This window comes from Desmodus rotundus, chromosome 3 (genome assembly GCF_022682495.2).
Source record: "Desmodus rotundus isolate HL8 chromosome 3, HLdesRot8A.1, whole genome shotgun sequence".
Taxonomy (NCBI): domain Eukaryota; kingdom Metazoa; phylum Chordata; class Mammalia; order Chiroptera; family Phyllostomidae; genus Desmodus; species Desmodus rotundus.
The window spans coordinates 1,138,543-1,161,684 of NC_071389.1; the positions used below are offsets into that span (position 1 = coordinate 1,138,543).

Sequence of the window (23,142 nt, forward strand, 5' to 3'; positions counted from 1 at the left end):
CCCTAGTCCTGGGTGGGCACAGAGCCTGGCAGCAAGGCCAGGGGCCTCTCAGCCCAGTGGTGCTCTGCCCAGCCCGTGGGGAAAGACAGGGTGTGTGTGGGGGGTGTGTGTGGAGGGTGACAGGCCCTTGGAAGGAACCGCTGGTGCAGCGGCTGAGCTGCCCATTTGCTCAGTGTCCCGGAGACCCCGCAACACTCACCCAAGGACCCGAAACAGGAGAGGCAGCTGGGCAGCGAGCAGGGAGAACCAGAGCTGGGCGGAGAGCCCCTCCTCCGTCAGGGGCAGCGAGGGGGCACAAGACCGGGGCATCCCCGAACACTGGGAGCTCCTTGGGGGGGAGGGTTCGAATTCCCGCCGGGAAGTGCTGTGGGCTGAGGAGGCTCGGAGGGGGAAGGCCCAGGGCGCCGCCCCCTCCGGCTCCTGCAAAGCCCGGCTGTCAGGCTTTTTCTCTGGGGTAGCTTCAGCCGTGCGCCCCTGCCGTCCCGAGGCTCAGACCCTGGTGTCGGGCTAGCTCTCGGCCCGGTCACTGTTTTTATGCTCAGGGCGCGGGTCGGAGCATAGGTCCCAGGGGCGGCGCTGCTGGCCTCACTGCGCCACGCGGAGGAGGGGCCTGGCCAGGAGGGCCCCCAGCCACGGAGACCCCCGCTTCGCGGGCAGGACCCCTCCCAGGCTCAGGCTGACGCTGGGGCAGCTCCAAGTCCTGCGGTCGGCAGAGCCCTGGTTCTCCAAAAGGCGCGGGCGTCAGTGCCTCCGCGTACTTCCAGTCCCTTCTGGACTCCCAGACAGACGCCGGAGCAGTTCTCGCCGTCCCCACCAGGCCCGGTCCCCGCGCCCCCTGCCTGCGCCCCGCCGGCCCCTCCGCTGCCCGGCCTCCGAGTTTTGAGGGCTACGGGCAGGAGGAACACCCGGTCGGCTCCCGCCCGTCCTTTTCCACCTGCTGCGCCGGCCCTCCCGTCCCCCGCGCACCTGGGCTGGCGGCGAGGGGGGAGTGTCCCCAGAGGGCCTGGTCCCTGGAGAGGGTCCCGCTCCGCGAGCGCCGCTGGGTACTCACCTGGGGGCCGCGGAGGCCGGAGCGCGCAGGCTGTCCCAGGGCCTCGAGGTGCGGGGACGCCCGTCGTGCGGACGGCTGCCTCCGCGCTGCCTCCCGGCGCCGGCGCGTTTGTCCCCGCAGCTCCGAGGGCGGCGGGTCCGAGTTTCGCCCGCGGGCCCCGGGCAGTGGCGGAGCGCGGAGCTGGCGGCGCTGGCGCTGCTGTTTCTGAGCCGCGGAGTCCGGAGCCGCGGCGGCGGCGGGGTGGGGGCGAAGGGGAGGGGCAGGGGCAGGGGGGGGCCCGCGGGGGGCGGCGGCCCGGAGGGGGCTTCGGCGGAGCCGGGTTCGGGCGCGCGGACCCGGGCACCCCTCGGGCGATCGCGGGGCAGGGGCGGGGACCGAGGGGACAGACGGGGAGAAAGGCGGGCTGGGGCAACGGCGAACGCACAGCTTTTTAATGAGCACTGACACGCGAGAAAACGGAGCAAAACCAGCCAGACCCGCGTCCGACTGTCGGCGCGTTTGCCCCACGTCCGCGGGCGCCGCCGGGGCAGGCGCGGCCGCCACTCCAGCTTCGGCCGGCGGGGCGGGAGCCGCGGCGCAGCGCGACGCAGGCGAAGGGTGTGGGGGGGGGGGGATCGTCGCCTCGCCTCCGGGGCCACCTGGGTCCTTTTAAAGTGTCCGGGGTGCGGGCCCCGGGCGGGAGCGCCGAGCCCGGAATGTTCTCTTAAAGGGCCAGTTCCGCGCTGCGCGGCGGAGGGGGGCGGGGGGAGGGGGCGGGGGGAGAGCGCGGCGCGGCGGAGCCCGGGAAGGCCGAGGAGAGCCCCCCAGCCCCGCGCCGGGGCGGCGGGCGGCGGCGGCGGCGGCGGCGGCGCGACGATGAGGATGATGAATACACTGCAAAGTTTTTTTGGCCCCGGCGAGGGGTGTCAGATTGAGTGCTCTGTGCGCATGTGCGAAGGTGTCCAAACTGACAATGCTGGGGAGATGAAGATAGTGTGTAGCTGCTTCTGGACTCGAGGAGGAGGAGAGAGATTCCGCGAGCCGACACCATGCGGTCCAAGGCGAGGGCGCGGAAGCTAGCCAAAAGTGAGTCTCCTGCGCTCGGCCGCGCCGCGCCAGCGGGCCCGGGCCGCGGGGCCGGGGCGGCCGGGCCAGGGGTGCGCGTCGGGGCGCGGCCGGCGCGCCTCCGGCTCCCGGCCCCCGGGTCGGCCGCGCGGCCCGGGGGCTGCTCCGCCTCCCGCGCTCCGGGGCGGCCGGGCCCGGCGCGGAGGCTCGGGGCGCCGGGCCGCGCGCTCCCCGAAGGCGCCGGCCCCCTCCTCGCCGAACCCCCTCCCCGCCCCCCCTCGTCAGGCGCTCGGGCCCGGGAACCCGAGGCGCGCGGTGGGGGCCGGGGAGGGGGGCGGAGGGGGCGGGCTGGGGGTGGAGGGGAGCGAAAAGCGAAAGTTAGCGAAAAGTTGACGAAAGGGGAGAGCAACTTTTCCTCCTCGCTCGCTCTCTCCCTCTCTCTCCGAGTGGCTCTCAGTCCTGGTCAAATCATATTCCGGGCTTTTGAAATAGTGGGCGCTAGAGCACCGCCTTTGGCGTCCGCCAGCCGGGCGCAGAGGAGGGAGACCCCGAGCCGGGGAGGGGGCGGAGGAGGGGGCGCGGGCCGGCGCCCACCGGCTCCGCGGGCGCGAGGCAGGGCTGGCGACCGCGGGACGGCCGCAGCCCTTGGGGAGTAAAATGGAGACGTTTTCCTGGGCTCGGAACTGCGGTCGCGAAGTTCATTCCCAAGTGGTGCCCCGCGCGGCGGAGGGCGCTCCTCGGTGCCTCCGGCAGCCCACGAGGGCCGCCCGGGAGCGGGTGCCTCCCGCAGCTGCGTCCCCGCCGGGCCGCCTTCCGACCGGCCGCCGCCGCCGCCTGCACCCTCGGCCCCGCTCGGACCCGTCCGCACCCGCTCGCCTGGCACAGCCGTGGAGCCCGGCGGGGACAGAGCGGCCCCGGCGAGGCCGCCGGGTCTCGGTCTTACTTTCTCTTTCGCTCCGGCTCGGGCTGAGCCCCGGGCTGCGCGCGCCCAGCCTGCTGCCTCCAAGTCCTCGCCTCTGGGTCTCCGCCGCCGGCCGGGTGCCGCCGCCGCCCGAGCCGCCGCCGCGCCTGCGGGCCACCCGTGCACCTTCCACGCCGCGGCGCCGGCGCTTTGGGCCGCGAGGACCCCGGGCCCGGGGTTGCGGCCCGAGAGGCGGGCAGGTGGGGGCGGCAGCGGCCGCGCGGCCGGGAGGCTCCCGCAGCCCCGGCGGAGGCCCGGCTGCAGCGAAGCGGCGAGCGCCGCGCGGAGTGGAATCAGCGTCTCCTGCTCTCGCCGCCCCCTTCTCCGCCGGCCGCCAGCCCACGGGCGGAAGGGGAGCCCGGCCTGCTCCCCTTGGGATCCCCGCCCGACCACCAGGCCGTTCGGTCGGCTCCTCTCGGCCTGACCCTGCGGTGCCCGGCCGCGCGGCACTCGCCGACCCCAAGCCTGAGTCCGGAGGGCGCGAAACTTGCGGCAGTTTTCGGAGGAAGTTCTGTTCTCTGTGTTCGGTACTCGGCCTGGCTGGGCGGGACAGTGGCTCCGCAGTCGCAGGACGTTTGCGGGGTCTGCCCGGGAAAAGCAGGTCCCAGCTTACGCACGGTGCCGCTGGGCCCTGCGCGCCAGGCGGTTGGGGCCCTTGGTGGAGGCTCCCCCTTTCTGGCTAGCCTCCTCTGCCGGGTGCTCCCGGCCCGGGCCCCCCCAGCCGTCTGGGCCTCCAGTGACTTCTGGCCCCTCTTGGTGCGAACGAGGTCCCCATTTCAGTGCTGGCTCCGGAGCTCCAGCGCTACCTGCCTGCGGGCGAGGAGGGTGTGCGATTTCGTGTGCACGTTTTGGGTCTGTGTGCGCGGGAAGGGCCGACTCCGGATTCTCAGCCAGGACCGCCTGCCGCCTGGGTCAGGCTCTCTCCAGGAAGGGCTCAAAGCTGGGGCGAGAAAGTGGAAGGTGGCCTCCTTCTCCTGGCCTTCGCTGCAAGCGAGAGGCAGCCCCGGAAACTTCCCACGCCCGGCAGGCAGCCAGCCTGGCCCCCTGTCTGGCCGTCAGCACTGTCTGCGCCACCCCAGCAGGTGGGGAAGGCTGCCGCAGGGTCGGAGGGGCCAGGCCCTGCTCAGGACCCAGAAAGGTGCCTGTCTGTGCCCTGCAGCCTGGCCTGGGTCTGGAGAGCGTGGCCAGGGGTCTGGCAGCGCACAGATGCCCTTTCCCGGGAGTCCTTGGAGAGGAAAGCACAGGCCAGCATGCCTGCCAGGCCCAGGCCCAGCTGCAGCCCACACGGGGCAGGCGCCGGGAAGCCCTCCCTCTCGGGCCCCAGGGCTGGGCCAGCTGCCCCCAGCCATCCCCAAGAAGGTGGCCCAGCAGGCACGGAAACGCGGCTGCCTCCCCGACACGGTGGAGCCCAGGATCCACGGAGGCATTTTATGTCGGTGGACAATATTTTAAGCAGATGTGGACGTCCCTGGGGACCTGGCTTCATTACCTGAATCTGTGGCAGAGGGCAGCTCCAGGGCCTCCATCGGAAGCCCCCCCTGCACCCCTGGGCCACATCCCAGCCAGGGTCAGGGGCTGGGGCTGAGCAGAGAGGTCACAGGTAAAGGACAGTGTGCAGGGCTGGGCTGGGCCTGCGGCCCTGTGCCGGGCAGGGAAGGACACCCAGGTCCGTGTCTGTGACCCCCGACACAGGGCTGGGGGCTCCCTCAGAGGTGCATGTGTGTTTCCCCGGGACCCCACTTCAGGGGGCCTCTCTTGCTGGGCCTGCAGGCTGGCTGAGCGGGTGGCACCTGGGGGCCCATGCCAGGGACTTGGCATTGAGCTTCCAAGGGCAAAGGCTCCTGGGGCATTCAGGCCTGGGCTGCTGGGAAACCCACCACCTCCTCAGCCTGGGCCTGGGGGGCTGGGGGCAGAGTGAGGGCAGCTGGGGTCCCAGGTACCTTCACATAGGCCTGGGGGGAAATGAGACTGTCCCGCCGCCCATTTAAAAACAGGGTGCCTGACGAGAGCTCAGAGTTTCTGCCTCCGCCATGAGCCAGGTGGGCAGGTGGGTGGAGGGGTCAGCACAGCTGCGGTGCCCTCCTCACTTCTGTGCGGGGAGGGATGGTCCGGCCAGGGCCTCCGTGGGGGCTGCCCGTGAGCGAGGCCCGATCGGCATGGAGGTCACACCCCCCGGGTCCTGTTTCCCCGGCCTGGGGATGCGGTCCTCAGGATGCCGGCTGCGGGGGCCGGGGGTGGGCTGGCGGCCGGTCCCTCGGCCGGAGGTGGCCTTTTGTGTCCCTTTGTGTGCATTCGGGCTGATGTGTGAGACAGGTTGGGGGCAGCGGGGCTGGAGGCCGAGCTCCTTGTGGTTGGCTCTCCCCTGAAACAGGCCGGGCTCCCTCGTCTCTGCTGGGCCCTGCCCTTCGCCCACCCGGGGCACGTCTGCCCCTCCACCGGTCCCCTTCCCTGAGCAGGACGGCAGCCTCCTGTTTGGACGCCTGGGAGGGCCACAGCGCCAGGAAACGTCCGGTGGTGGCGGAGCGGCTAGCCCGCTTCGGGCGAACACACAGAGGCTGAGGGGAGGGCGGGGCGCAGGGCTGGGGGCCAAGGCCAGGTGCCCTGCGGCGGCTCTTGCAGAAGCCCGAGGGCTCTGGTTTCGCCGTCGGCCTGCGGGTGGGCCCTGGCCAGAGGCCTGTGGGAGAAAGGCTGGGGGTTGCCAATCCTGTGAGTGGGCATCGCTGCTTTCCAGGGTCCCTGGCCACAGAAGCCCGCCTGCCGCCGCCTTTGCTGTCCTCCGCCTTGACAGAGCAGGTGTGGGCCAGGCCTCCCGGCCGCCTGGCCCTCTGCTCCCCTGCTCCCTGCGTCCCCATCTGGGCAGAGCGTGGGGCAGGGGACCTGGTACCCGTTTCTGTTGAGAGGCCAGGTGCTGGTGGTGGGGTGGGCGGAGGCTCCCCCCACTGGGCCCCTGGGGGAGGCAAGCCAGCTCTCTGGGCCACTTTGGGCGCCATTAGCCCCCTGTTTTATTCAATTAGGAGGCAATTAGGGATCCTTGGGGGGCTGGGCTGGTAATTAAGGTGATGTATAATTAGAGTTTCAACAAAAATTATCCAGGATTAAAAATCTTTTGAGTAATTTCGTTTAAAAATCTTAAGTAGCGCTAAACACAATTTATCAGGCTTTGAATCAGCCCCGGGAACACGTCTGGGACGCTGCAGCCCTTGTCTTTGGGGCGGGAGGGCGAGGAACTGCCAGGGCGCCGTCCCCGTGCGCCAGGGAAACTTCGCGTCTCGGAAGGAGCGGCCGGGCCTCCCAGCGGGTGCGGGGCGGCCTCTGGCGCAGACCCAGCTGCCGAGGGCTCCAGACGGCATGGGCCGACGGGGACGCGGGACCTGGGAGCCCCGGAATGAGCCGAGGGTCGCTGCTCCGGCTCCCAGTTCTGCGTTCACAAAGTCACCGCCAAGGACCGCGCGGAGGGAGCAGCTTCCGCGTCTACACCGCGCAGCCGGGTTGTGGAGATGGCTGTGCCTGGGCGCCTCTGACCTCAGCCCAGCCGGCGCAGGGCCCTCCTCTAGGGCCTGGTCCGGCCCCAAAGGTCTCTGCCTCCGAGCTTCCTGGGCGGGCGGGCTCCGCACCAGGAACCCCTGACTGTTGACCCAGGCTCTGCTGGCGGGCAGGCCTGGTTTTCGGCCGCTTCTCGGACCGAGGCGCAGAGGAACGCGGGGAGCCTGAGTCTAAGTTGGGGCAGTGAGGATGGGAGAGATGGTCCAGGGGTCCGCACCGAGGTGGAGGGTGGGGCAGGCTTTCCAGGGTCAGCCCCCTCCCTGGGCCGCATCTGCCCTGCCCAGCCCAGCTCCCGCTGAGGCAGCTCCCGGGCCTTCCGCTGCACACACCTGTCTGCTGCGGGGCCGGCAGCCGCCTGAGCCCCGGCCGGCCCCTACCTGCTCTTCAGCCCCCAGGGAGACGGTCAAGGTTCCCTTAGAGGCAGCGAGGTCACGTGGAAGACGTGACCCCACCCCCCTTCACGACCCCAGGAAGGATGCAGTGTGGCTGGCTGGCTGGCACCACTTTAAGGGTGAGAAGCCCGAGGCCCAGACAGAGAGGTCAAGTGCCCCAGGCAGGCCACACGGCAGGTTAGGGCCGGGACTGGCTACCACTTAAACAAAGCCCTCCCAGGTCTGTTGCTGAGCGACCCCACCCCAGGGGTGACCTGCAGCTATTTCCGCAGGATTTGCTCTGAGGTGCTGGGGTTTCAGCATCTCCCCGAGGCCAGGGCTGGGCTGGTGGCAGGTCTGCTCTTAAAACGCAGCTGAGAGCAGCAAGCGCTCAGAGCCTGCGGGGGAGCTGGCGGCCCTGCGGTGCACTCTGTCCGGGCCGGGGTCCCCACCCAGGCTGGCAGGAGGCCTCCCCGCCCCCCACACCCCCACAGAGTGCTCCCAGAGTATTCTTCCACGGGCAGGTGCAGAACAGGGGAGTGCCGACCACCTGCCTGAACCCCCCACGCAGCGCCTTCGCCTGAGCAAATGCAGGAGGTGTGGGGCCTGTCAGCTCCCCCTCCGACCCTCCCCACCACAGGCAACCCGGGAGAGGGGGACCCAACACAGGGCCGAGGGAGCTAGAGCTGCAGGCACCTGTCCGGTCCAGCCTGGACCCAGTGCCGGTCTTCAGGCCTGGGCCGCTCCAGGCTCCAGCCACAGTGGCCGTGCTGGGCTGGCTGGTGCAATGGAGGGGTGGCCTCTTCCTGCTCTGGCTGCTCTCGGGGTTTCCCCATCAAAATTCCTCCGTGGTGCAGAGGTGCCCAGGCTGCCTGCCCGGCCGGACTCTGCGAGACTCTGGGGAACGCCCGGTGCCCCAGAGCTCACGGACAGGAGAGCCACGCTCCGAGTTACATATTTGTTTAATAGTTAACATTCTGGGCAAAAAAAAAAAAAAAAAAAAAAAAGGAGGAAAGGCAGATTCTGGTGAAGGCTTTGCTTATTTTATATCCACTATAACTATTTATGTCCATGAAAATTGGCTTAATTATATCAATGGAATGTTTCTTTTTCAATTCTGTACGCAATTAGTCCATCTTGCCGGCTGCAATTTATTTTAATAAAAAAATAAACCAGTGGTGTGTTCAGTTCCTCGTCCCCCGGGGACAGATGCGATTGGTGTGTTTAATTTCATTAACTACAATGCGGCCTACTGGAAAAATGTATAAAATCAGCTTTATACAGCTTAAACACTGGCATTTGAAACAAATCATTATTGCATTAGCTGTCACACCGGTAATTCTAGAATCTAAGGAAAAAATATATTATGGCTGTTTTTATAACCCCTTGCAAATGCACTGTTAAAATAATTTATAATCATTCGGAAACGTGGCTGGGTCCCGGTGAATATTTTATCTCCTTGCTCGGAGACGCCGCGTCTTCCCCGGACTCATTTCGTCCCCAGATGCGCCTGCTGCTTCTGGCCCCAAAGCCTCATCTTTCAGGGTGGACACGGTGGAGGCTCTCTTGACACAGCCCCGAGGGGCACGGGGTCCCGTGTTCACTCTGGCCCGAGCCTGCTCTGGGCGGTGACAGAGGCGTCTGAAATACACCGGGGGTCAGAGGGGACCTGAAGGCTGGGGCTCGGGGGCCCTGAGTGCACCCAGCCTCCCCTCCAGCATTCAGCGGTGAAGGAGGAAGGACTCCGTACTCACACAGGGCCCTCGGGGCCGGGGGCAGGGGGAGGGGAACCAGGGGGGCCGAGCCTCCCGTGGATGTGGACGGTGCTCCCCCGCCCCAGCCTGGGGGTGCAGCCCCCGGGTGTGCTCTCCTCTGCTGCCCTGCTTGGGGAGCCGGGCAGCCGGGGAGCCGGTGGCCGACACCTGTGCCCTCACGGCACGGGGAAGACAGTGCAGAACGGGCCTGGCTGGGGACGTCCTGGACTCACTGCCTCTCGGCCGCGTGCACCTGCCACCCGCACCCCATCGAGTGTGAGTGTGGAGGGTGGGCCCCAGTGTGTGTGTGGGATCAGCTTCCCCCGCCAAAGGCCCGGCCCAGCCTGGCCTGGCCCTTGAGGCCGCCCACGAGGCAGAAGCAGGGGCTGGGGCCCTGGCTCTCACCCCCTGGGCACATGGCTGGGGAAGGCTGCTGGGCAGAGTGCAGTCCACCTCCCGGGTCCGAGATGTGCCCCCAGCATGGAGGGGGAGGGGGAGCCACTGTCCCTGTGCAGGCACCTTGGGAGTCTTCTCAGGGCTTCCCTGGCCTCGGGTCGTGCGCACAGGCATGAGCGGGAAACAGAGATCTCCGTGGGCTTGGCCTGAGGCCCAGGACAGGGGCTGCTGTCCCTCCACGTCCGGGGAGAGGGGCTCCCAGGTCCCCCGGGGATTTCCTGGGGAACTCCTAGGAATGTGCCTGGTCACTTGCCTGCCCTTAGCCCCCTGACTCACCTGGGTACATTCAGGCAGATCTGGTTTTTCTCCTTTGGACACAGGGAGTCCAGTGGACTGATGTCAGGCACAGGGGCGCACAGGCTCACCATCTCCTGCTGGGTGGGGAGGTTCTGGGCCATGTCTCCCCAGATCCCTGCCTTTGGGGACCAGGCCCTGTGGACGTGACCTCCATATGCCCAGGGTGTGTCCTCAGGCTTGGGGTTTGCTCTCCGTTTGGTGAGCTGCTGAGTTGATGAATAAGTAGCTTTGTCTACCTCACTACTTCAAAAAGAGTGACGAAGACAATGCTTCGCGCAAACATCACATCCTGGCCCGCGGGCGCCCTGGATGCTGCTCCAAGGCCTCGCGTGGGCCCTGCAGTGGCCGCCGTGGGATGGGCGGGGGGCCCTCTGTCCACTCCAGCTTCTCACGCTGTGTGTCATGCTGCCGGGCCCAGGCACGGCCTACGGTCGCCTTTGCGAAACCAGGCAGGGGGCGGCCTTCGGGAGGATAGAGGGGGCGTGGCTCAGGTGGAGGGTTACTGTGTGGATGTGTGAGCGCCTGCCCCGCACTTGCTTCCACGGCCGGCCTTGAGCGGGGTGACTGCATGGAAGGTTCTGGAAGGGTCCCGCATGATGTTTGCTGTGTGTTCTTGCCTGGAAGGTGGGGGTCCTGGGGCAGGTGGGGGGCAGTCAGAATGGCGGGTGAGTCCTACTCCAAACAGGCCAGGGCACCCCAGACATGCTGCTTCTCCAGGCTTAGAACTGAGTTTTGGTTTTTTGTCCTTGGCCTGGGAACCTGCTCTGTGGTCCTCAGCCTCCGGACCTCCACGGGGTGGTTAGGGGCCCTGCAGGGGGCACCTAGGCCAGGAGGAGGGCGTGGACCCCACCCTGCCCCCCGCCACGCTTTGACTGGGGGCCCAGGCTGCGCCATCATAAAGCCCCACTACCCGCCGTCTGCCCGGCTGGGCCACGGGCCCCCTTTGATTCCGGCTGCGCGGCTCACACGGTCCTTTGCCCGAGAGTTCATTTTCAAGCCAGGAGGACAGGTGCAAGGTCCATGCCGGCCCCTTCGACGGGCAGCCAGGTGTTCCCCATGCTCCAGGGCCAGTGATCCCCCAACCCCCCTGCCGCCTCCCTGGCCCATCCGCCACGCTGGGCCTTTTCTGTCCCGACATCTGTCCTCAGGGCTTGGGCAGCTGCTGACATCTGCCAGCTCCTTCTTATCGGAGGCCTCCCTGTTCCTGCAGGGGCTGGGGATTCCTGTGCTGCTGGGTGGCTCGAGTCCATCCGTCCCTTTGTGTCCGCCCCTGGAGCCCAGCACACTGTCCATCCGTGGACCTACTGTGTGTGGTCCCTGAGACACGGCTGAGGGCCCCAGGCAGTGGCAGGCTGCTTGGCCTGGGGGTGGGGGTGGGGGGCGTTCAGAGGAAGATGCGTTCATGCCATTGCACTCTGGCCCGTGTGGGAATCTGGGGGTTCGCAGACGCCTGCCAGACCCTTTGCCTCACTGGCCAGCGGTGCTTGTCCCAGAGTCTGGGCCTCCGTGGCTAAACTGTCGGGAAGGGAACGAAGCCAGACTCAGCCCAGCAGGCCACCGCAGCCTCAGCACCTTGGGGACAGCCAGCTCTCCCCATCCCTCGCCAGACCCTCCACCAACTGCTTTATTTCAAATGAGGCCGCAGGAGCCGGCATGCGGGAGGGAGGTTGGGAGGTTTGCACCTGCCTTAGCTTCTGGGAGCCTCGCCCTCTCATTTGGATTCAGTGGCTCAGATGCAGTTTGTGCGGCATCTCCCGGTCCCTGGGGCAGGCAGCGCCCCGCTGCCACTTCAGCACAGGGAGACGATGCCCGGGGACGCCGAGGCACGGGACCCAACATGCCCGGCCCTCTTTCTTCGGACACAGTCTAATCCCGCATCTCTACGCCGAGGCGGGCACAGCGCCGCACAGGAATGTGGATTTCCACGAGAGCCGCCAGCACCCTTTTAGCTGCCTGTCTGAGGGGGAGGGCCGGCTCACCGGGCCTCAAAGCACTGTCCCCACTGGTCCGTCCCCCACCCCGCACCTGAGGTCAGTCCGGAGCCTGTCACTCCCTGGCACTTGTGTGCCCTCAGATGGCGCTCCCTCAGGAAGGCCCAGAATGAGGCCCAGAACTCACCCGCGGGTACACGGGTGTCTGCACGGGCGCTTCCTTCCTCAGTCCCGGGAAGCGATGTGATCAGCCCTTCTCCACTGTGTCGGAAACTGGCATCTCTGTCTGGAGCTGACCCAACCGCCCTTTCCAGCCCCAAGTTCGGAAGTGGAGGCTGGTCCCTCCTCTCCCCGCTTGGTGCCCTGCTGGTCTGGTCCTGAGCCTGCGCTGGTGTCGGGACAAACCGCCGGGTGGTCCTGGGGCTCGTTCTGGGTGTGACTGTGCTGGGGCCCAGGGCCCCTGTTGGGAGGGAGCTTATGACCCACAGCAGGTCTCTGGCTCAGGGAACACCACGCTGTTGCAAGCTCCCGCCAGCAGCACGGGGCACGGTGTCCACTGAGCTGTGCCTCTGTCCTCTCCCCTGCCACCTGCTCGTCCTTGCCTGGGAATCCTGGCTTTCCTTGCAAACCGCCCAGCTCCCATTCCCGGAAAAGCTGGAGCATTCTCGAGCAGCTTGACAGCCAGGGAGCGTTTTCTCGCCACCCGAGGGAACACGGCCCCCGACTTAGGCCCTTCATGTGGTCAGTGTGCCTGGACAGCCTTCGGGACGTGTGCAGGCGTGTCCACCTATGTGCGTGTGCTCTCTTTGTTCACACATACGTGTGTGAACATGGGCCTGACGTCTGAGACTGACCCTGGGGCCTTTTCGTTTTGTCAGTGACACTGCGGTGTCCCCGAACACTTGTGCTTTGCAAAGAGCCCTCACCTCTGCTGTCCCCCACACCGCTGAGGCCGCGGGGACGCCCAGGGCCGTTTGCAGCCGGTTGCGGGTTGTGGGGGGAGCAGAGACTGAAGTTCAAAGGCGGAGAGAGGGGGGTGTGCTCGCGCTTCCCCGCACGTCCCTCACCTCCAGAAGAAACAAAGACGCAAGGGGCTGTTTAGATCACCCCGAGCCCCGGGGCTCACGCTTGGAAAAACTGGGCCCTCTTGAAAAATGACAGAGTTGTGCGGCCAGTGTCAGGTTGCGAGATAATGATGTGTCTGTGTGTGAAAATATTAAATTGCACTCACACGCCTGTGCGCGCCTCTCTGAACAGGGATTCGGTTCCCGCCCGGGCTGCGCAGGAAGCTAGTGAGTGACGGGGTACAAATGCTGTCCTGGAACGTCGGGTGGGGGGACAGCCCGCGCCCGCCCCCACCGGTGCCGCGTTCTCTCTCCCGGCCCACCGGGCCGTCCTTTTATTGAATGAAACAGCCCGACACCGCGGCTGATTATTTATTTATTATGTTAGCAGGAGGAGACGCTATCAGAGACAGATCAATTTTCCCCTGGAAGGGATTGGACTTGATTTTAAAAATAAGACCTACTAAGACGTGCGGGGCCCGTCCTCCCGTCTGCCAGCGTTCATGTCGTGGCTCTGAGGGCTGCCCCTGCGTGGCCGCCGCCGCTGCACCTGCCCGCCCCCAGCAGCCCCGGCCAGAGGCACAAACTCCACAGGCCCCAGCGGTCGCCCCTTCCGGTGGGCCCATTGCTGCCCAGGAGGCCTGGGTCTGCGGCTCCTTCCGGGCCCATGAAACCGGAGAGCAACAAGTCAGCCTGGGGCGGCGGGAGATTTCCACGGGGCCTACGGAGGCCTGGCGTCTCTGATATGAAGCCGGTGAGATGGGGCCCCGGCCCCCCATACGCGGACTCTCCCGTGTTCAGGGAGCTTGTGTGTGTGTGTGTGTGTGCGTGTGTGTGTGTGTGTGCGCGCGATGGGGAGGGGTGGAGCTTTAGTGGCTGCACATTTGGCCAAGTGTCCTCGCGAACAAAAGGGCTGGGGAAAAAAAAACAGTGGGTAGAAAGTGTGCTCAGAAATCGGGGGCAGATAGCTGGCCCAAGGGGGGCTCTCGTTTCCCGGCTCAGAATCAGAATCGCAAAGCGCAGGGGCCCCGTCTTAACTTTCTCCCCATCGAAGGTGTTAATCTTACCTTCCAAAGGTTAGATAGAGCCGCTCAGAGCTGCTGTGTGTTATTGAATCTCGTCTGCTAATTACGGCGGGGACCGCTCGGAGGCCCCTCTCGGCCTCCCCCCGGCCCCCGGGCCAGCAGCCTGGGTAAGGAATCTTTCTTTGCTCCAAGTTCTCCCTTTACCCCGGGTTTTAGGTTGCCTCCAATCCTGACAGACTACCCTTGTTCAAAGGGGCGGGGGCACCGATGACCAGGCGAGGGTGAGAAGCCCATTACGGCAGCCGGGCCCTGGCTGCCCCTCGGGAGTCCCCCTCCTTGACCCACAGACTCCGCAGGATGGAGGGAGGGAGAGGGCGGGCGTGGAAGAATGCCGCCCCGTGTTTTCTGACAAAGAACGCCCGATCCTTTATTCACGGGGACAGAATGATGCTTGGCCTCACCTGCAGGGCCTGCCGGCTGCTGGAGGAGCGCGGGGAAGTGGCCTGCAGGCACGTCCACGAGACCTGCCACGGGTTCTGAAGGACACCGGGACCTCCGGGACGGCCGTGGGCCTCCTGGGGGAGCCACAAGGAGGGCTGGCATCACGGGACTCTGATAGCCAGCAGGTGGGGCCAGCCTGGCCTCAGGGCCCAGGGCCGAGGAGACCCCTGGGGGCCGGCGTCCCCGTGACATCCCTCCCTGAAGCCTGTGCCCCTCACAGAATTTATGAAAGTGAACCGGAGCAAAACCCACCCTTCTGCCTGGCCTGGAAGCAGGGGCCCCAGGGGTGCCGGGCCAGTGGGCAGGGCTGGGCGATGCAACCCCGGCCCCTGGCCACTGGTCTGCCCCAGGGGGCTCTTGGTCCGCACTCACCAAACTCCAAGTGGGATGAGCGACCCATCACCTTAGCTGACCTCAGGCCAAACCCCAGGAACCTGCCGGCCCGCTTGCCGGCTAAGCGTGGGTGCCCGGCGTGGGAGGCCGGCACTGGGGCTCCCGTGTCCCCGGGCAAAGGAGGAAGGCAGCCAGGGAGTGTCGGGGTTGTGGTGGCAGCCTGGCCCCCCACCCAGGCGGGACTTTCTGCTCCCTGAGCTCTTCAGAAGAGCAGCCCCCGCAGGTCCCCCGGGAGCGTGTCCAGGCCAGCGCAACGAGTGTCAGAGGGACAGTGGCCTGTTCTTGACTGGAGTCGCCCTGCCCAAGGCTGAGACAGGGGAGCTGCCGATGATCAGGGGACCTGGGGTACGCTGGACCCCAACTTGCTGAGGAGGCCTGCAGCAGAGGGTGGGTTCCATTTCAGGGGGAGCTGGGAGGCCCCAGGAGACATCCTTCACCTCATCAGGGCTGAGGATGGGGACACGCACCAGCCAGCTCCTGGGCTCCCTGGCCCGTCCCACCTCTGCTGGGCCAGGACAGAGCAGAGGCCCTTGGCCCGTGTCACATGCTCCCTCCCCGGGGCCCTCAGCCCGGCCTGCGGGGCAGGGCTCTCTCTCAGGGTGCAGGGTCTGTTCGTGCTACTGTTCCCTCACGTCTCAAGGGCTGGAGTGGGTGCCTTCCCCGCCCGTGCAGAAGGGTGCCTGGGGTGGTCGGGACGCAGAATGAGATCTGTGTGCCCGATGGGGGCAAGCACCTGTGTCCCCCGTCCGTGTGACCCCCATTTTCTCCCTCCTCTGCATCAGGACAGGAGGCTCATGGTGCCCCCGCCACCCCGTTTCTGACTGGCTCAGATGGGACACGGGGAGGGGCCAGGGCCTCAGGTGGGAAGAGACGGCTGGTGTGGTGTTGGCGGGGCACATGACCGTGGTGTGGTGGTGGCTACTACTGTCTGTGGTCACTGTTAGCAGCCTGTATTGGGTTTCTGGAACTTTCTGAGGCCCTGCGGAAGGCAGAGTTGCCTGGGAATGTGTGGCCTACAGGTTTAAGAGCTTGTGGGGAACAATATTTTGGAGAATAGAGCCAGCGAATCTGAGCGATACGGGTCCGGTGTCCTATGTGCCTGCATGGGCCCTGGCGCAGTGTGTGGCTGGAGGAGCTGGCCCACTGCGCTGGAGGGCTGGCGGTGCGCGGTCGGCGAGGCCTGGGCAGGCATCTGCGCTGTGCAGCAGGGCGGGGCCCGGCGCTGGGGGAGGTCTCCAAGCCCACCCTGTGAGCGCCAGCACCTGGGGCCAGCCTTGGGAGCCGGCCTTGTCTTTTGGGGTCTTTTGTTCAGGATTGTGCAGGTGGCTTGGGGGAGCCGAGTGGCAGGTCCCGCAGCTGAGGAGGGACGCCATTTCTCCTCACTGCGCGGTTATCCAGCGACATCCGACTTCTGAGAGCGTATCTTTGATGTCACCCTGGGACGGGCTTAGGACTCGCTCAGGGAACTGCGGAACGATGGGGCTTCTGTCATCGGTTTGTGCACACATGTGTACACACCCACACAGGTGCACACACATTGACTCATGTGCACACGCGCACATGCACACACAGCCACTTGCATTAGTTACACAATACCTGTGCACACGGCTAACACATGCATGCACATGTGTACACATGTGATACCATGAACCACGCTCCGGTTTTCATCTCGGATGATTTAGGAGACACACACATAGGCGGAGATGCCTGCAGGGGAAGGGGACCCTCGTTCCGGGAGCTGGCACAGGGTGTCCTGGGACCGTCAGCTTGTGGAGGAGAGGGAGGCTAGGACTGCAGAGCCCAGGCACGGCGGGGGTCCCCGCTGGAGGAAGGGTTTTGGCAAACGCCCGGCAGGGTAAGCCCCTCCCTCCTCCCTCGTCGGGAAGCCCGGTGCCCTGGGCCTGGGGTGTCGGGCTGTTCCCCGGGGATGGGGCGGGCAGTGCCCTCCCACAGCACCGGCAGGACGGGCGGGATCTGGTGTCATGCAGGTCCAGGGGCGGGGGCCCAGGGTCCCGTCTGGCCCTTTCAAAGGGACATTCGATCTGAACCCTGGGGCCTGGTAAGGAGACTCCTGAACGGAGCTGCTTGGGGATCAGAAGCGCTCGGTGCCGGGAGAGCTCTTTGCACCGTCCTGGGCTCTGGCAGGAGGCCCTCCACGGGATTATCTGCCCCTGGGAGGTGTGGAATTCTGGGGGCCCGGGGCCACGCCACACCAAGCTCATGCAGGCCTCTGATAACGCGGGCTGCTTTCGGCAACCGGTCTGTCGCCGAAATCTGAGGTGCAGCCCTGGAGTGGAGTCCGCTGGCCCCGGACACTTGAGCCAGGGAGGCTCCGTCCCTTCTGCTCTCGCCCGTGGGAATTCCAGTCCTGGCCGTGTCTGCAGGGCCTGTACCCGGGGCTCCCGTCCGCTCAACACACAGAGGGCCGAGTCTTACTTTCAGGCCCGGCTGCTCGCAGGCATTCCGTTCGAACCCCAGCTACTGGGCCCAGCGTGCCGGCTGTGCAGGGAGGGCGGGTGGGGAGGCTGGGGGCTCCCGGTGCTGCTTGGGAGCTGCATTTGGGAGCCGGTGGGTCCCTGGGCGGAGGTGCCACTGCAGGTGCAGGCTGCATCCAGGCCCTTGTCCTGCCCCCTCCGTCCCCAGGACGCCCCCGCCTCCGGCAGTGGACATGGGCTAACTGCCCTGGGGCTGCTGCCCAGGACCCACCCCTAGAGAAAGGGATGGACCCTCTAGAAGGTCCATCCAGGTGGCCTCTGAGCACAAACCACACCCAGGCAGGGGGCCCTGTAGCTTTAACAGGCATGGACGCTGATGATGGGCCACCCGCAGTCTCGGCAGGATGCTGGTGAGGACCTGAGAGTGAGGGGGTGTCTGCCTCCCCCTCCGAGCTTTACCTCGCTCCCTGGCGGGGCCTGTGGGGCCACAGACGTGCGGGATCCCCTCACTGAGCTCAGCTTCACACTGATAGGGGGCGCGAGTTGGGGCTAGGGCCGGGTCTCAGCAGAAGCTGCTGCCCCCCCCATCGGGGAGCAGGGGCATCCTGACTCTTGATCTGGGTGGGGGTCTGCACTCCCGGTCTGGCTGTCAGAGGTGGGCCGTGCAGGTTTGGGGCTCAGACAGACCCCTGCCAAATCCTGTCTCCCGAAAGCTGTGTGGCACCGGCCGTGCTCGGCCGCGGCGGGCCCGGCCCTCCCTCTGCAGAGCCAGGCACCCACGACACGCAGCCAGCCCGCACACCTGGAAGTCAGTGTCCGCTTCCCCGGCCGGCCCACCTCCTGCAGCCACACGGAGGCCGTGGCAGGTGTCCTCTGGGTGTCCGGGTGACCCGCCTGGCTCACAGGAGTGCTCACCGGCCAGGGTCTGCCCCCGATGGTCATGGCTGTGGGACCCAGCCAGGCCTCTCTGGCCCCAAGCTTCCTAGGCCCAGACGCGTGTCCAGTCCTGGGAGCTGGCACCCCAGGCGCCTGGGCAGGTGGGTGGGCGAGCGGCTTCTCCGAGGCTGCCTGCACCTGGCCGCAAACTGAGGCTCTGGGCGAGGGCCCGGCACCTTCCTCTAGTTGAGCTCAGTGGGCCTCAGAAGGTGCCCATGGGCCCTGCTGACGATCCTGGTGTCCTGGGGTGGCCGGCAGTCATCTGCCCCTGGGTCCCTTTTTCCTCACTTCCCCCTGGTCTCTTCCTCTGAGGGAGGGCAGGTGGGGAAACTGAGGCATGCTCAGGGTGTTCTTGTGCGTTCAGGAGTCTGTGCAGACTGTAAGCAGCTTACCTGGCAACGTCCGCATACAGGCCTTCAGAGCCAGGGCGGCCGGCCTGGACTCCAGGGTCGTCGATGCTGACCCCCAGGCTCCGGATCCTTTCAGCCTGGAGTTACTGCTGTGGGCCAAGGTGTGCCTTGCATTTCCTGTGCAGGGGTGGAGGGCCGTACCCGAGGGGCCGTCCCCCACAGCCCTGCCCCTTCACCCTTTGAGCAGAAATGCCTGGAGCCCCCGTGTCTGCCTGACCTGACTGCTCAGGCTGCATTTCCACACGGACAGCTTGGCCCTGTTTGGGGGCAGAAGGGCTGGGTGGGAAGCCACCCTGTGCTGTGGCAGCGCCGGCTGGCACCGGCGAGTGCCGGACCTGAGCCGGGTCAAGTGGGCCCTCCCGTCTGGGCTGAATGTAGGCCCAGCCGCTGCCGTCTCCACCTGCTACCTTTCAGGAGTGATTTTATCAAGCTCTTCCTCTGTGTTGGCTTCCTTTGGATTCTGGGCTTAATGGGGTGCTTGCCCTATGTATGTATTTTTGTGAAGCATGATGTTAATGAGGTGGGAGATCTGCGGAGCGACCTCATGCTGGGAGACTTTGGGAACCTGCAGGAGCGAGGTGATGAGGGAGGGGTTTCTGCCGCCAGCAGGTGGGGCTGGCCGGCCCCTCCAATCAAGTGGGGGCGGGTGAGGAAAGAGGAAAGGCAGTCAGTGACTCAGACCGTGTGTTTGCAGCGAGGCCGGGGACCTGCCCCTGCAGGCTGCCCACATCGGAGCCTCCTGGAGCTGATCCCGGAAGCCCCCCCCTTGGGGGCAGGCGAAGGGGACGTTTGTTTCGAAAGGAGTCCTCCAGGTGCTGCGCTGGACCCCCCCAGTGGCTGGGGGTGGGGGGCGGCAGGCAGGTGTCTCCTGGCTTCATAAGACGGAGCAACTAACAGACTGCGGAGAGATGCCCTGTGATTTTAGCTCCCCTGCTTGACCCCCATTGGTGCCGAGCTGCTGGGTGTGTGCCCCCACGCTCCACCCCTGGTCCGGCTGGCCTCTCACGCAGCCTGGGGGCCCCCAGGAGGGAGCCGCTGTCCACATTGGGGTCAGGTCAGGGGTCCTTCCTTGCACTTGGCAGGCAACTCAACCCCAAATGAGGAAATTCACATTTTGGGGTTTGTGGGAGGGAGTTTTCAGATCATAGGAACAGATTTAAACCATCTTTGATATTTTTTTCAAACCCGTGCTTAGTCAAGAGTGCCCCCTGCGCCCCCGTTCCTGTAAGTCCAGCCATTCCAGACCATCAGCCCAGAGGGGCCGCCGTGCAGCTGCTTCCAGAAGCGTTTCAGGTCGTGTGTGCCTCTGCCCACGGTTCTCCTCCTCACTTTTTTTTTTTAAAAACAACCTTGAGATGCCTTTGGACGAATCTCTAGTTGTTGACAAATCGATTTTCCGGGGAGTGAAGCGCATTTCTGTTGGTGGCACAGGGTCCGCCCCCCACTGGCGCGGAGGAGAGATTAGGTGGAATTTCGAGGCCTGCCGCGCTCCCGCGTCCCCCGTGGCTCCCCTGCTCTGGCCTTCCTGCTGCATTCTTGTGCCTCGTACTGTTGCTTCGCTCACCTTCGGAAGCCAGCCAGCTGCACGGTGGCGATGGATGAGGCCTGCACTTCTACCAGGATCCCCTGTCTTAAGCGTTCCCCGCTTCTCCAGCTGTCCGAACTCAGCTGCCGCTGCTCTCCACGCAGCCGGGCGCACAGGGGTCTGTGGGGCCGAGAGTCTCCCCGTGGAAGAGGCGGGGGGCGGCCCGGAGTCTTCACCCCATTAGATCAGGGAGCTGGGGGCCTGCATCACTGGGACCAACCCAAAAATGATAGCGCCCCCAGACAGCCTGTTCCCATGTGTGTTCCTATGGGTTTGAATACACTGAAAGTGGGACCCTTGGTTGGAGTGGGAGCGTGTGGGGCATGAAATGCATTTACAGAATGTCCCCCTCCCCAACATTCCCCCCTGGCCCTCAGGGGGCTGTGGTCTGAGGGAATTTTGTGGGTGTGGCCCCACCATGAATGGACCGAGGCAACACCTTGGCCTGGGACCCTGACACTTTCTGCACCCAGCTGGGAGCTCACCGTTCTCTGAAAGGTTGGGTCCCCTGGGCCTCCCCATCCTGTCCTGGCCTCTGCACACCAAAGCCACCTCTGCCGGGGCCTGTGTCCTCCATGGAGCTGGTTCCCCTACTGGGAGCCGAAAGCGGGGGGTGTGAGGGCTCACCTGGGGCAGCCGGACGGGCGGGAGCCTGTCCCTGCTCCTCTGCAGCAAAAATCTGATGTCCCTGGCCGTGAAGTGCATGCTGTTCAACTGGCCTTTTTATATGACGGGGTTTTCTCACTGAAACAGAAGTGCCCCTGCAGGTGCACGTCAGACGCCCCTTTCTTGGGGCGCATTTGCTCCCCAGGTGGCTCGTTCCCAGGGCGGCCAGCGGTGCAGAGGAAGGTCAAGGGGGCTGTGAGTCTGCACTTGCAGACTCCCTGTGTCGTCGTGTCTGCTCCAGGCCCGGCCTCGCCGGACATTTGTCCCCTCAACCCCCATCTCTCCATGGATGTCTCTTCTGATTTAGTGAGACATGTGCCTGTTGACTTGCCACACTGTCCCTTCAAATGGGAGCAGGCTCATCCAAGTGACTGTGACCCAGGCTCAGACCACACCACCCATCTTCCGTCCTCCCATCACCCATCCACTCTTCCATCCATCATCCATCCATCCTCCATCCATCCTTCCATCCACTATCCACCCACCCATCCACCTACCCATCCATCCATCCACTATCCATCCATCATCCATCCATCCATCCATCCATCCTTCCGTCCACCATCCACCACCCACCACCCACCACCCATCCATCCATCACCCACCCGGCCTCCCACCCCTTGTCAGGGGCTGCTGCGGGGGCCCACCCTGCCTCTGCCTAAGTCCCAAGAAGCTCTGTCCTGGCTCCATGTGCTTGTGGGAAAACTGGTCAGGAGAGGCAGACGTGTCCAGCAGATGAAAGCTGGGGTTCAGGATGGAGGGGCTGCCCCTGTGTATGGCAGACAGTTGGGAATGCAGACCTTGCACCAGAAAGCCTGGGTTCACGTCCCAGCTCCGCCACCCGCCGTGGGAACAGCAGAGTCCCACCCCACTAGGCCACCACGGGAAGTAACAAGAGAAAGCAGATGAGTGTCCTGGCATCTAGGAAACAGCCCAAAGGTGTCCCTGCCATGGCAGGGACAACAGGGATCCATTGGGGATCCAGGGGCATCTGGGCAGGGTGGGGTGACACAGGGGGCTGTGGCCACCGTGTCCCCAGGAAGTGCCCATCTGCTCTGGAGGGAGCCCAGCTGGCAGACCTTGCCTGGCGCCTGCCCAGGCTAAGCTGGGAGCAGTGGCACCTGCTCAGTGTGGCTTCAGAGTGTCTCTGAGCCTGTCCGGGGGTGGCCCCCGTACTGGTAGAAATCAGGATTCCAGTGGCCGTTTCCACATAAAGATGCCAGGCCCCCTCCGGGCATGTGACTCTGCGGGGGCCACACTTGCGCCCCTGTCTGTGGTCCCGTGTGCACACGGCTCAGCCACTGAGTGGGTTTTGGTGCCTGTGGTTTGGGGGGACCCTGGCATAGCATGCTGCTCTCCTCTTCCTCGGATGCTAATAACAGCCTCCCACTGGCACCCCGAGGCCTCCTGCCTCTGAACTCTGGCTCAGGCGTATGGATCTCAAATCTTGCAGCAACACCCCCCGAAGAGCAAGCCGGCATCCGATCCAGGCTCCCGGAGCAGCAGCCTGAGACCCCTGGCCCCAAGCTGCCCCTGGGCTGAAGGAAGACCCCGCAGGGTGGGACTCGGGGCTCCCAGTGTGTGGGGTGCTGTCCCTCTGCCCTGAGTCCCTGTGCTTGGTCTGCGCTGAGCCGCAACCCCCACGGGGCAGCTCCAGTGTTGCTCCCACAAAGCCCCGGCGCCCAAGACTTCCGGAGGGACTCCTGGGGCCGGCCAGAGCCCGGCCCGGGCAGCCCCTTCTCTGCCCAGGTGCCCCGCAGAGCAAGCACGAGAACTGGCCTCAGTGAGCATCTTGGGCCCCCACCCACAGCCCCAGCCCTGCGTGCCGTATCCAGGCCAGGCTCCTTCTCTTCTACAAGCCCAGACCCCGTGAGGAAACTTGGGGAGCAAGAGAGGGGCGGGTGTTAAAACGAGACCAAAATTCTCCCCCGAGGCCACCGCTCACATGGCAGCTGTGTGGATGGAGAAACTGAGACCATGGGAGAGGACAGTGGGAGGCGGAGGTCAGCCACGGATGCGGCCAGCACGGGACTTTCTGTGGAGGGACGCAGCCAGGGCGCCACCTTCTCCTCTTCCAGGGCTCCTCCTCCTGGATTTCCCGGAGGCAGACACGCTCAGATCCCGGTGACGCCGAGGAAGGCTGGGCTCGGTGAGCGGCGGTGCCTCACTGCTCTGCCCTGTGCTCCGGCAGTGGACCGAGACCCCAGTGGGAGCAGGGCAGGTGGCCCGACAGGGAGATGACGTGTGAGGCCCCCAGCATGAACCCCAAAGCAGAAGGTGCTGCCTACTCCCCAGGGTCCCCCCGCCCCACCTACAAATGTCCCCATTTCACCTGTGGCACAGCCTTAGACCTTCGCCGTGACGTGTGCCTGGGTCCTTCAGGCCTCGTGGTGGCCGCCCGCATTCCAAGGCCACCACCGGGTCCCAGCAGAGGGCTCGTTGGTCACTGGCCCAGGGACAGTTGGGAGTGTGGGGGTGAACGTTCTGGGGGCGTTTGTTCAGGGGTCCTCCATTCCTCTTCTGGTAAAACGTGCCCTTTATTTAAAAAAGTTGCTTCTGACCCGCCTGGCAGAGGGCACCCTAATTTGCTCGCCCTCCCCCTGCCCCCAGGGCCCAGGCTGGCCCAGGGTCTGGGGCAGATGGGGGGAGCGGACGTTTGCTGGATCTCGGGGCAGATGTTGACTCCGGCTGGACCGTAGCCGAGTAGTGGCTGGTGTGGACC

At 65.5% G+C, this 23,142-nt stretch overlaps 2 protein-coding genes across 2 annotated transcripts in view; one reads left to right on the forward strand and one right to left on the reverse strand.

Annotated features, from left to right (window-relative positions):
* The first annotated feature begins 1,869 nt into the window (after positions 1 to 1,869).
* PRDM16 (PR/SET domain 16) overlaps positions 1,870 to 23,142 on the forward strand; it is a 281,781-nt gene continuing 260,508 nt past the window's right edge. The window contains exon 1 of the mRNA XM_053920486.2: positions 1,870 to 2,116. Within this exon, the coding sequence (XP_053776461.1) occupies positions 2,080 to 2,116 (37 nt within the window). The 5' untranslated portion in view covers positions 1,870 to 2,079. The remainder of the gene's footprint in view (positions 2,117 to 23,142) is intronic.
* Positions 2,559 to 9,578, reverse strand: LOC139440814 (collagen alpha-1(I) chain-like). Its single transcript, XM_071221113.1, has 3 exons — positions 9,457 to 9,578; positions 3,863 to 3,963; positions 2,559 to 3,640 (listed from the first exon to the last, which is right to left on the reverse strand). The coding sequence occupies exons 1-3, from the start codon at positions 9,576 to 9,578 to the stop codon at positions 2,559 to 2,561; spliced, it is 1,305 nt and encodes a 434-aa protein (XP_071077214.1).

Excerpts from the sequence above, each read along its gene's own strand:
- LOC139440814 (XM_071221113.1), bottom strand. The coding sequence starts at position 9,578 with ATGGCCCAGAACCTCCCCACCCAGCAGGAGATGGTGAGCCTGTGCGCC. Across the intron at positions 3,964-9,456 it reads ATCTGCCTGAATGTACCCAG|GCGGCAGGCGGTCCTGGCTG; the intron begins GTGAGTCAGGGG and ends AGCCTGACCCAG. Across the intron at positions 3,641-3,862 it reads CCCTCCTCGCCCGCAGGCAG|ACCCCGCAAACGTCCTGCGA; the intron begins GTAGCGCTGGAG and ends TTTCCCGGGCAG.